General features: G+C 38.1%; 1 protein-coding gene across 1 annotated transcript; it reads left to right on the top strand.

The window, feature by feature from the left end:
* The first annotated feature begins 622 nt into the window (after positions 1 to 622).
* Positions 623 to 2,525, top strand: LOC111891421 (eupatolide synthase). The gene is made up of 2 exons (XM_023887473.3): positions 623 to 1,567; positions 1,700 to 2,525. The coding sequence occupies exons 1-2, from the start codon at positions 638 to 640 to the stop codon at positions 2,306 to 2,308; spliced, it is 1,539 nt and encodes a 512-aa protein (XP_023743241.2). The 5' UTR covers positions 623 to 637; the 3' UTR covers positions 2,309 to 2,525.
* Positions 2,526 to 14,285: the final 11,760 nt, after the last annotated feature.

Raw genomic sequence — 14,285 nt, forward strand, 5'->3', positions numbered from 1 at the left:
TCTCATAGTTTACAAGAATATAACAATTATACCGTCAATATAAAAAAGAACAATGATACTTACAAAACTATAGCAACATTAATCACAATTTATTAAAAACATTTTATTTAAAAAAAAAATATTTGTTTTTATAAAACGAAAACAATCAATTTTTTAAACGGCTCGGCTTTTTGGTATTTTGATAGATATAACGTTGAGCAACTCATCAAACCGTACAAACCACAACCAAATTGAATAAAATGCTGGCATCAAACCGCACAACAAAATACCGTTGTGAACATATATCATGCAGTTTTTGATTTAAAAAATATTCAAAACTCACATGCGGTAAGATTTACGATTTTGACTCTTAACTGTACCACAACGCCTCTGTTATTATATACAATAAACAATATATCCACCCTTCAATCAACTTTGTGGTGGCAACTTCCAAGCAATACTCAATTAGTATGATTTTATATCTATTAAAAATATAAAGATTCAACTTTGTGGTGCCAAAACAATACAACTGATACTAAATTACAAAACATAGTCAACATATTCACATATTCAACATTGTACAAGACGGCGACCGGTCATCTAACCTTTTTTATTTTAAAGTGAGGTTGATTGATTGTCATCTTAGGCTCCATTATAAATGGAGTTGGATACGATAGCCAAACAAACAAACACAACAAAGAGAAAAACCATTGACATGGATATCTTCACTTTCTTCCCTTCATCGCTATTTTCAATTCTCTTTTTTTCTTCTATCTTCATATATGCTCTTCGATGGATGAAAACATCCAAGGCTGCCCCTAACCTTCCCCCTAGCCCTCCTAAGCTTCCGATAATTGGAAACTTGCATCAAGTGATAGGTAAAAACTTCCATCAAATCCTATGGAAAGTCTCCCGAAAATACGGCCCTATTATGACTGTCCATTTAGGTGCCACACCATACGTCATCATCTCCTCCAGTGAATTTGCAAACCAGGCCTTAAAAACCCACGATCAGATACTTTGTAATCGTCCACGTTCCAAGGGTTTCAAACGACTAACCTTCGACTACATGGACGTTGCTTTCTCCCCTCATGCTGAACAATGGAAGGAGATGCGAAGGGTTTTGGTAACCGAGTTCTTAGGTTCTAAGAGGAGTAGATTGTTCAAAAAAGTGGTAGACACTGAGGTCAAGGGCATGCTTGATTCTTTTTCATCACTGAATACTACCATTGACCTAGATGAGAGGCTCTTTCATCTTGTAACCGACATTGTTAGCAAGGTTGCAGTGGGTAAGAGCTATAGAGAAGAGACGTTTAGAGGTAAAAAATTAAAAGAGATGCTTGATGATCTGGTAATCTCTCTTTGTGGTTCTGTTTCGGATATTTATCCAGGTAGATTGGGGTTGATATTAGACGAACTACTTGGGTTTAATCGGAGGCTAGAAAAGACTTTCAGTAATTTCGACGCCTTTCTTCAAATGGTTCTTGATGAGCATATTGATCATACCGGAACAAGTGACCATGAAAAAGATATGGTTGATGCATGCAGGTCTCAGTTGACTACAAACGAAATGAAAGCCCTTTTAATGGTAAAAAAAAACTTTTTAAGTTTCCGTTTTAGAGTCGTATACTGGTTCTTCGTTTCATGCATTATTAGTATTGTTTTTTAAAAAAGTTAGCATATAAATGTAAGCTAACTCTTGTGATCTTCAACCTATCAGAATGTGCTTAATGGAGCAATTGACACAACTACCACGACAATGGTGTGGACGATGTCTGAGATTATTAAAAACCCTAGAGTGATGCAAAAGCTACAGGAAGAAATTCGAAGATGCGTTGGGAGAAAATCAAGTGTTGAGGAAGCAGATGTTGCAAATATGCCATACTTAAAACTGGTGGTGAAAGAGGCGTTAAGATTGCATTCGACTGTTCCGTTCTTGCTTACAAGAGAATGCGTAAAGCATTGTCAGATTGGTGGGTACGACATCTTCCCAGGGACAAGAGTGTTGATAAATGCATGGGGGATAGGAAGAGATCCAAAAGTCTGGACAGAGAGTGCATCCATCTTCAATCCTGAGCGCTTAGAAAACCTTGAGTTGGATCGTAGTGAGATGATTCCATTTGGAGGGGGCAGAAGAGCCTGTCCAGCGGCAAGCGTTGCTACTCAGATTGTAGAATATACGATTGCAAATCTTTTTTACTCTTTTGATTGGCAACTTCCAAATGGAATGAAGAACGAGGAACTGGACATGGAAGAGGTAGGATCCCTGATTGTTGTTAGGAAAACGCCTCTTTCCCTTATGCCCGTAAAGCATGATTGGCAAGACTAATTAATAATCATTCGATTTTCCATCGGAACATGATTAGGAGTGTAATATTATGTTTGTAATCATTTGATTTGGATACCTCAACAAGTTCATTGAACATATGGGGTTCGGAGGCAAGTGGGCCAAGAGAGTGGGTGGGGTAACTTGTTTTCTTGTTTTATTATTTTTGCATCCTTCTTTAAATTGCATCTAAGCAATGAACTTAAAATCTTTAGAACCATGGATCTTTTATTTATTTTTTTGAACAACATATAAGTTGGTTAGCGTTACAACTCCAAAGTTATAACATTTAATTATCCAATAATATCATGGTATTGTTTGGTCAGATGTTAGAACTTCAACGTTCTAAAATTTAATTATCCAATAAAAATATTGTTTAATGCTGTCTGCTTCTATAAATACTTATCCAATAATATCAAGTATAGTCTAGTTCCATTAAATAATACATTTTCCTGATCAATTTTCCATTATTTCTTAATAACATAACTTTAGCGCCGACATTTAGGACTAACTTATGGTTTGACAAAATGAGAGTTTAAGATAACCAGAACATTGGGTTCATATAAAACATTCTTCAAAGTGACAGTGAATATAATATGATTGAAATATACTATATAAACTTAGGTATTCATCGATAGTAAAATATAGTTTATTTCTTGCTATATTTTTTATGCAAGTATTGCTCTTTACTTGAAAGCATATAGATAAAAAAATACGAAAGTTAATAAAAACTAGGGGGTTAACTGGTTAAGTCATGCTTCACATGCTTTGAAGGGTGTTCAACTTATTTACTAAAATGCAATGCTAAATCTTGCCACTTTTACAAATAATTAAATTACAATACTATATATATATATATGGTATAGCTTCAATTCGTTTCTTTCCTTTATTATACGGTCAAAGTAGGGGGAAAGTCTTTTTAGTAGAATGCCATAGATGAAGACTTTTTGAAGTACAATGTCTAATAAAAAAATTTATCAAATACGCAATGCTGCAAAAATGCAATAGAGAAGAAAATAGTGCATTGTTATTACTTGTATTTTGCCCTTTTTCGTTGAGCAACTATGGTGTCCGGGGTCATATCTATTGCTGTTATTGAGGCTGCAGTGTAACCTTCCAATTGTTCATAGTAAATTTTTTAATTTTTAAAATAAGATAAAAGTCATTTACATAAAACTCATCATCCATAAAACCATTTCTCCAAAAACATAAACCCAAAAATCAAATATCTTAACAATGCACAATCTCAAACATAAAAGATGTTGATGAACATATAGAGTCATGCATTTGCTTTTCCATGATCCTCAGAAGTATCTTAAACATTTTATCCATAACTGTAAGACAAAAATTAGAGTTCCCCAAAATACTATACATCGCACAATAGATGCAAATATTGGCCTTCAGCCCAAGGCTGGCCCTCCCCTCCTTTTCAGTCTTCAACATAAGCTAGTCCGCCACTGACCTTCAGCAAAAAGTCCCCCCCCCCCCCCCCCCCCCCCACCCTCCCCCGCAAGAATCATGATCTTCGGTACAAAGTTGGATCGTCCTTAACTTGCCAAAATATATGTTCACACACACACACACACACACACACACACACACACACACACACATATATATATATATATATATATATATATATATATATATATAGAGAGAGAGAGAGAGAGAGAGTAAATTACTGAAATCGTACCTATGGTTTAGTCAAAATTACACTTGGTCCCTAACTTTTTTTTTTTGCACTTGGATCGTTCATGTGGTTTGATTTTGTTGCGTTTTTCGTCCCTTATATACGTAAAGTAAGGGACCAAACGTGCAATTCTGACCAAACCATATAGACGAAAAACTCAACAAAATCAAACAACAAGGACGATCCGAGTGCAAAAAAAAAGTTAGGGACCAAACGTGCAGTTTTGACCAAACCATAAGGACGATTTCAGTAATTTACTCATATATATATATATATATATATATATATATATATATATATATATATATATATATATATATATATATATATATATATATATATAAGAGATAATCAACAATAATCCAACAACACATGTAACTGTCTAAACTAGTCTACCGGTCTAATAGATCACTACAACATAACACCATCCTAACACACAATGATACATATTGTAGTGTAAAGTATAATGAGAAAACTCACCTGAACACATGCTAAAATATCAACACTTACCGACTCGCCAAACCGCTATACAAAACTCCTAACCTATTAGAGGTTAAACCTCAATCTATTACTCAAAATCCCTAAGTTTGACCAACAGTCAAACCGGTCAAAAAGTCAATGTTCAATGGTTAAGGTCAATGGTCAGACCACCACGCCGTGGCCAGCACCATGGTCGCAGCGTGGCGACTAGACGACACAATAGACGCGACCGAAACTTGTTATTGCCGTGCGCCTAACCACTCACTATGCTGTGGTGAGTGTCTAAAATAGCTTAATTGATTAAGCCATTAAACTTTAAACTCCAAAGCTCAAAAGCTCAAATCTCATTCATCTAAGGGTGTAAATGGATAAAGTTTACAACTTTATTCACTTAAACATCACAATGATCTAAAATCTACAACCCTAAGTCCAAGGTTTATCCAAGATGGTTCTTTCAAGTGCATGATTAAAATAGGAAGCTTGTGGACTTGGTTTTGTTACATAAATCAAGTCTATAAGAAACATAATGCAACCATAAGGTCCTAGAGTTCCCTAATCCCCAAGAACACAAGGATAACGGACAAAAAGCTCATAAAAGTGACAAACTAGATCTACTAAAGTAATGGTCAAGTTAGAAGATTTATACATTCTAATGACTAGAAACAAGATGAAGATGATGGATCTAAGTTGGAACAACGCTCTTAAGTAACAAGAGGGACTCCTTCTTTCTTCAATCTTCACTAAAAGAAGCTTAAACACTCAAAATACACTTATGGGTGCTAGGGTTTGAGAGATTATCGTTCTCAGAGGATGGGGACTGCCAAATGAGTTAAGCCTAGAAGTTAGAGCCTTTAAATAAGGCCTAAGTCCCGAGGCCTAGGGTTTTAATCTCAGCCCCCACTATATTGTATTGACGAACAGGTTGTACCACCACTTAATGACGTGTTATGTGTCGTGGTGCGATAAAATCCCAAAAATCATAATGTAGAAAAGTAAAAACATGTATACCTAGGATAGAGATGTTATAATTCTCCCCCGCTTGACTCAAATTTTGTCCTTAAAATATAATCTGGTAAATAACTCTAGGTAATGCTCGAGCATCTCTTCCTTCGGTTCATAAGTCCACTGGGAACCCTTTCAGTGCTACCACTTTATCTTTACCAAACCCACTACGTTGTTGCACAAGGTCTTCGTCTTCGTGTTTAGAATAACGATTGGTTTCTTAACATATTTCAGGTGTTCTTCATCCTGAATATCATCCAACGGAACGATGGATATCTCGTCTATAATACGCAATCTCAACTAAGAAACATGAACAATGCAATGAATCTAATTCAACTCCTTGGGTAGATCCAATTGGTAGGCAACCATTCCCACCCGAGCTGACACCATGAAGGGTCTAATAAACCTAATGTCCAACTTGCCCTACTTCCTAAACCAAATGACACCCTTTCATGGTGACACCTTAATAAATACATAGTCCTTAACCTGGAACTCAAGATCAGACCTATGTCGAACTGAATAACTCTTTTGTCGGATCTATGTGATGGGTTTTAGCCATAAGAACTTTCCTATGTGCGCATGCAAAACCCTAATGCTTGGATCTAGGCTTTCTAATAAACATGCTTTGAATCCAAGACTTCTAATTACTAATTAGGTTAAACAAGGACATTGAAACAGATCTAGAATCATACCTTTGAGTTCCTTGTTGATCTTGAGGTCTTGGAGCTTCTAGAGTCACAAATGTCACTCCTCTAATGGCTTACAAACACCAAAGCAAGGAGGATGATTTGGGAGAGAGGAGAGGGAAGGAATTTCGACCAGAGGTTCCTTACTTTAGGTCAAGTGTCGAATTCCATCAGCCATGGGGTCTATTTATACTTGTAGACTCCTTAAGGATTACAGATAAGTCCCTATCAGATAATCTTCTCTTAAGGCTATCCAAATCCATTCCTAGATAACTCTAATGGACGATTTTAGCTATCCTAATCCTCTTAGAATTCGTCCATAGTATATCCAAATGGATTTACAATTTAAAGCTTAACTATCAAACAATTGACAGTTTATACCCCTTTATTTAATTAATCTCTTTAAGTCACCAAATTAATTCTAATTAATTCTATGACTTATATTAATCAAATAACAAATATATTATTCATTATATTATTCCCATAATATATTAATAATATTTATTCTCTCTTAATAAATCATCCTATCAAGTTGCTATGGTGAAGGCAACCCAAAAGGACCATGCACAACCGGATATAGTTACAGCCTTAGACACTATTCCAACAGTCTCCCACTTGGATAAGTCTAGTAACTATACAAGTACAATTTGGTTTGGAATCGTAGCTCTCAAAGACGCTGTCAACTCTGATCTAATCAATCTTGTCCTTTAGATAAGGGAACGTACAGTCCTCTGTTAGATATCATGCTGACAATCCTATGGAATGGTTAGTCAAGCATTTAGGTTTCTCGATCTCTGATTTATTTGACATAGAACTTAATCGAACACATCAATTCAGTTCTGACCGGGCCCGGCACATAAGTCAAATCAAATCATCGAGCGGCCGAGATATCGCTTTTACCTTATTAGATAAAAGTTACAGATAAACTTCGACTTATATGCATTTACTTATTCATTTACCTACTATACACAACAATACGTTTTATAACACCAAGTTACTGATGCGTTTTCGTATTATCAATGTACAATCAATTAAAAAATAATAAACCATATATCTAGGTTTTAAGACTATATGATATTATCGTCTTGCGATCACCTTTTATATCTTATTCCATAAGGTGATTCCAGCAAGCGCGGGTTTATTCCAATGCTCAACACTAGTTCACAAGCACTCATGAACGTTGCAGCAATCCTTTGCTATGTCTAACATCATTTAGACATTCTACACACCAATTCACGACAATCTTCTTTCATATCTACTTCCAACATATGAACGATTGTGGACCAATTGAATAATTCGATTATTCCTAATAACCTCAATTATTCTGGAAGTCAAAACATGCAAAGTGAAACAATAGCTAAACAATTAACATAAGATAGTAACATTACTCATAAATAAAACTCCTTTATTTAATCATCAAATGTCAATTACATTTATCTATTACACGTTTCTAATACTATCTAATCTATGCTAATATCATCCTTCAGCCCAATACTCCTAGCATGCTGCAAGTGCTTAACCCTACTCAGTCCCTTCGTAAGCGGATCTGCTGGGTTATTTTCTGATGATATCCTCTTAACTACGAGTTGTCCTTCTTCTACACGATGTCTAATGAAGTGATACTTTCTGTCGATATGCCTTGATCTACCATGATCCCTCGGTTCCTTGGTTAAGGCAACCGCACCTTCGTTATCACAGAAAATCTCCATTGGCTCCTTTATGGCAGGTACGACTCCAAGATCACCGATGAAGTTCTTTAGCCATATTGCCTCCTTCGACGCTTCGCTCGCTGCAATGTACTCTGATTCGCACGTTGAATCAGCTACGGTTTCCTGCTTGGAACTTTTCCATGTCACTGCTCCTCCATTTAGGGTAAAGACCCAGCCCGACTGCGAACGGTAGTTGTCCCTGTCGGTTTGAAAACTGGCGTCACTATACCCTCGCACCTTCAAGTCATCACTTCCTCCGAGGACTAAGAACCATTCCTTCGTCCTCCGAAGGTACTTAAGGATATTCTTCACCGCTATCCAATGGGCTTTGCCAGGATTCCCTTGATATCTGCTAACCATGCTCAAAGCGAAGGCTACATCAGGGCGAGTACAAGTCATAGCGTACATGATTGAGCCAACTGCGGAAGCATATGGTACTTGGCTCATTTCTGCTATCTCAGCTTCGGTACTCGGACTTTGAGTCTTACTCAATTTGGCATTACTTTGTATCGGTAGTTCTCCCTTCTTTGAGTTTTCCATACTAAAACGTTTTAGTACCTTCTCTAAGTAAGTATTCTGACTAAGTCCAATTAGTCTCTTACTTCTTTCTCTCATTATCCTTATTCCCAAAATGTAAGAGGCCTCTCCGAGGTCCTTCATAGCGAAACACTTCCCGAGCCAGGACTTTACCTCCTGCAGAGTCGGGATGTCGTTTCCTATGAGTAATATGTCATCGACATATAGAACGAGGAAGCTTACTATACTCCCACTGGCTTTGACATATACACAAGATTCGTCTTCGCTTCGTACAAATCCAAACTCTTTGACTTTCTCATCGAAACAAAGATTCCATCTACGAGATGCTTGCTTAAGTCCATAAATGGACTTCTCAAGCTTACACACTTTATCCGGATGCTTCGGATCCACAAACCCCTCTGGCTGAGCCATGTAAACATCCTCAGCCAACTTTCCGTTAAGGAAAGCGGTCTTGACATCCATTTGCCAAATCTCATAATCATGAAATGCGGCAATTGCTAACATCACTCTAATAGATTTAATCTTCGCAACTGGTGAGAAGGTCTCATCATAGTCAACTCCGGGAGTTTGAGTAAAGCCCTTCGCGACCAATCGCGCTTTATATGTGTGTACGTTCCCATCCACGTCGGTCTTCTTCTTGAAGATCCATTTGCACCCAACGGTCTTACGTCCGGGCACGTAATCAACCAAATTCCAAACTTGGCTATCATACATGGATTGGATCTCGCTATCCATTGCCTCTTTCCACTTTACAGACTCCGGGCCTGCCATGGCTTCCTTGTAGCTATTAGGTTCATCAAGATTTACTAGTGTACCATCACTAATATACGTGTCCCCTTCGGTAGTAATATGAAAGCCATAGAACTGGGGATGAACTCTAACTCTATCGGAACGTCTAAGAGGTAAGGATTCGTCAATTGGTTCAACCGGAGTTTCCTCCTCGGGTTGAGCGCCAGCGGTAGAGGTTCCTTCATCCATCGACTCTTGAATCTCTTCAAGTTCGATTTGCCTCCCACTGTCTCCTTGGCTTATGAGTTCTCGCTCTCGGAAAACTCCTCTCCTCGCAACGAAGACAACATTGTCCTTCGGTCTATAGAAGAGATATCCAAAGGATGTCTGCGGGTAGCCGATGAAAATACATCGCTCACTTCGAGGTTCAAGCTTGTCGTGAGTATCTCGTCTTACGAAAGCCTCGCAACCCCAAACCTTGATATGTGCCAACGAGGGAGCTTTCCCTGTCCACATCTCGTGAGGTGTTTTGGCAACCTTCTTAGTAGGGACTCGGTTAAGGATATGGGCGGCAGTCTCTAAGGCATACCCCCAAAAAGAGATTGGTAGTGAAGCACGACTCATCATAGAGCGAACCATATCCAATAAGGTTCGATTACGCCTTTCTGCCACACCATTTAACTGCGGTGTCCTAGGAGGCGTCAATTGCGAAACTATTCCACACTCCTTGAGATAATCGTGGAATTCAAGACTTAGGTACTCTCCTCCTCGATCGGATCGAAGCATCTTGATTTTCCTGCCCAATTGATTCTCCACTTCATTCTTGAACTCTTTGAACTTTTCAAAGGTGTCTGACTTTTGCTTGATTAAGTAGATATACCCATATCTACTATAGTCATCGGTAAAAGTCACATAGAAGCGGTTCCCATCCTTCGTGGTTGATCTAAACGGTCCACATACATCGGTATGTATTAGGTCCAATAGACCCTCGCCCCTTTCACAAGTACTTGTGAAGGGCGACTTAGTCATCTTTCCAAGCAAACAAGACTCGCATGTGTCATCTTCCCTAAGGTCGAATGACTCCAACACTCCATCCTTTTGGAGTTGGGCTATGCGTTTCTTGTTGACATGTCCAAGACGGCAATGCCACAAGGAAGCTTTATCCATACTAGTGGAAGAATCAATATTCAAAACATCATTTCCAAAGTCATCAACAATCATAACAGTTTCATATATTCCATTACATGGTATAGCTTCAAAGTAAAAGACACCATTTAGATAAGCCAAAATAGAACCATTCTCATTATTAAAAGAAAATCTAAATCCTTGTCTAAATAAACCATGAAATGAAATGATGTTTCTTGCCATTTCTGGCGAATAGCAACAATTGTTCAAATCTAAAACTAAACTATTCCTAAGCACTAAGGAATACACTCCAATCTTGGTTACAGGCGACGATCTTCTGTTCCCCATGATTAGATTGATCCTTCCTTGCTCCACATCCCTACTTCTTCTTAGTCCCTGCACATTAGAACAAATGTGATAACCACAACCGGTATCAAGAACCCAAGAAATAGCATGATTAGAATCGTTAGATTTGATTGTATATATACCTGCGAAAGATGGCTTGATCTTTCCTTCTTTGATTGCTTGCAGGTAATCCGGGCAGCTTCTCTTCCAATGTCCTATCTTGTGGCAGTGGTGACACTCTGCCTCCTTCGGGTTAGAGCAGGGCTTGGCGGGATCAACTTTGGTCCCACTAGAAGAGGCACCATCTCGGGCTTTCACCTTGCGATAGTTCTTCGATGAAGCTTTCCTCTTCTTTCCCTTCCCTTGTCCAATAGCCAAGACAGGAGCAGCGGGCGGATTGGGAGTAGGTGCAACAGACTTGTCTTTAAAATTGCTCTCAGCAACCCTCAAGAGACCTTGGAGCTTGCTTAGGGTGACCTCTTCTTTGTTCATGTGGTAGGTCATCCTAAATTGATTGTACATCGGAGGCAAAGAGTGAAGCACCATGTCGATCGCCAAATCCTCACCAAAGTCAACATTTAACTTGCGAAGGCGGTCGACATACCTTTGCATCTTTTGCAAGTGCACGGTAAGAGATTCTCCATGACCCATCTTCGCGGAAATCATGTTAGTGAAAATCTCGTACCTCTCTTGTCTCGCGTTTTGGTGGTACCTTTCCAATAAGTCTTGGTGCATCTCGTACGGGTACATGTCCTCGTAGGACTTTTGGAATTCGGAGTTCATGGTGGCGATCATGATGCAATGTACCTTCGTTGCATCTCGCTCATGAGTTTCAAAGGCGGTGATTTCGGCTGGAGTAGCGATTTCGGTGTTGATTTTCTCGAGCTTCTCATCAAGGACATACTCTTTGTCCTCATAGCGAGCAATGGTGCGAATGTATCTTATCCATTCGCTAAAGTTCGTTCCATCGAAGGTGACCTTTTGGCAAAGGCTCATCAATGTGAAAGAACTAGCAGCAGCGTTGTTTGCGTTCGACATCTACAATTAGAAAAGGACAAAGATAGATTAGAATAAGAATCCCTAATTATCACCCAATAAGAAAATTAGGGCTAGGATCCAACAATAACATTTACATACTAGAAAAGGGATGCCGTAATCTAACATGCAAATAAATTGAAGGTAAGTGAATGACGATTCACTAATTCTCCATCACGAAACTTAAACTATTAGTCCTAAGTGTTTTTGAGAATTCCTAGGTTCGGATGAGATTCATTGAAACTATTCAATGGCATGTTTAAATCTCGATATGCCCCTCTTGTTTGTGACTGGGATGCCGAGGATCACAAAGCGGGTGTGAATTACCATGCAAATTCACATGGCGCCTTCATTGTAACAATCACCTATTCGACGTGCCGGTAAACCACACACGCTCCATCGAACTATGATAAACAACGAATCACCCTTTGCCACCTTCGCTTAGAACCAATTAGTGTGCCGGTAAACCACACACGCTCCACCAACATCTTAGCAAGGTGCAAAGTGTAATTTCATGGGATTGCATCAATTCACTTTTCCTAAAGTAACTAGGATTGGGAAATTTTAAAATATGTGTAGTTACTTTGTATTTCTTATTATACTTTTAATGAGAGGATGAGGCTGCCCTATCCTACCCGTTCGGCTAACGACCCTCCACCAATCAAGCAAGCGGTGGGTGTGAGTGTACACCCATTAAGCGCCATTTTATAGGCCGCAACCTTATACCCACCTTATAGATCGGTTTCGTGAATGAGGCCTACTAACGGTAAGACTAGCATTTAGTTATACATATATATATTATTCTAGTAATATCTTATTAGTATAGGGTTGTATTTTAAAACTTTTAAAATCTAGGGTTTGAAATTTAAGTTGTCTAAATTAAAACTTTTAATCACAAAAGTAAATTTCAAAACATGAGGGTAGGTTTTAAACATTTAAAACATGGAGGATCAAATAACAAATAATTCCAATTAACAATTAATATCCTAATTATCTATATTTGATTTATTCAAGATTTCTTTTTAAGATAATTACCAAAATAATTAAAATAATTAATTAATTATCATATAAGGAAATTAAATATTTAATTAGTTGATAATTACCCTTAACTAGATCAAGATAATAGTTATATTTATCAGAAAAACGAATTAATGTTGATCTAATTAGTTTATGGTAAGTTAAGATAAGATAAACACAAAGAAATCCCGAATCTGGCCATTCCTGACGCCTGGACTCGTCGAGTGCACAAATGGACTCGCCGAGTCAGGCCTACTCGCCGAGTCCACTTTGAGACTTGCCGAGTCCATGACTCAGAAACCAAAAATTCGAATTTTGCAGGTTTGTTTCAGTTAATCAAGCAACAATTTACAGAAAAACCAAGCTAGGCTCTGATACCACTGATGGGTTTTAGCCATAAGAACTTTCCTATGTGCGCATGCAAAACCCTAATGCTTGGATCTAGGCTTTCTAATAAACATGCTTTGAATCCAAGACTTCTAATTACTAATTAGGTTAAACAAGGACATTGAAACAGATCTAGAATCATACCTTTGAGTTCCTTGTTGATCTTGAGGTCTTGGAGCTTCTAGAGTCACAAATGTCACTCCTCTAATGGCTTACAAACACCAAAGCAAGGAGGATGATTTGGGAGAGAGGAGAGGGAAGGAATTTCGACCAGAGGTTCCTTACTTTAGGTCAAGTGTCGAATTCCATCAGCCATGGGGTCTATTTATACTTGTAGACTCCTTAAGGATTACAGATAAGTCCCTATCAGATAATCTTCTCTTAAGGCTATCCAAATCCATTCCTAGATAACTCTAATGGACGATTTTAGCTATCCTAATCCTCTTAGAATTCGTCCATAGTATATCCAAATGGATTTACAGTTTAAAGCTTAACTATCAAACAATTGACAGTTTATACCCCTTTATTTAATTAATCTCTTTAAGTCACCAAATTAATTCTAATTAATTCTATGACTTATATTAATCAAATAACAAATATATTATTCATTATATTATTCCCATAATATATTAATAATATTTATTCTCTCTTAATAAATCATCCTATCAAGTTGTTATGGTGAAGGCAACCCAAAAGGACCATGCACAACCGGATATAGTTACAGCCTTAGACACTATTCCAACACTATGTGGTTAGCAGCCTTCCACGCACCTGTTGAATCAATAGTGTTGCTCTTGAGCACCACTGTAACATCCTGATTTCCTAATATCAGTTAAAGGTCCACAAGAGTCATGTTTCAAGGGCGACTCAACGAGTTGGAAGGCCCAACTTGTCGAGTAGAGGTGTAACAACGCAAATTTTCAAACAAATTTTTCATTTTAAAAAAATAAAGTGTTTCCATTCAAAACAAGGCATAAATAATTTAAGTGTCATGTCAAATACAAATTGTCCAAATCCAAAGATCATAAAAACATTCTCCAGTGTGTACCGATCACGCCGGCGCCTTCCCACGGTCCTCGCTAGTACCTGAAACATATACATAACAACTGTAAGCGTAAATGCTTAGTGAGTTCCCCAATATACAACTTACGCACATACGCCTTTCCAGGCCCTGACCTTCCGGTCCCTGTGTCTCAGGGGACTTCCGTCCCTGCTGCGTAAACCTTCCGGTCCTACCC

Source organism: Lactuca sativa, chromosome 6 (genome assembly GCF_002870075.4).
Source record: "Lactuca sativa cultivar Salinas chromosome 6, Lsat_Salinas_v11, whole genome shotgun sequence".
NCBI classification, from domain to species: domain Eukaryota; kingdom Viridiplantae; phylum Streptophyta; class Magnoliopsida; order Asterales; family Asteraceae; genus Lactuca; species Lactuca sativa.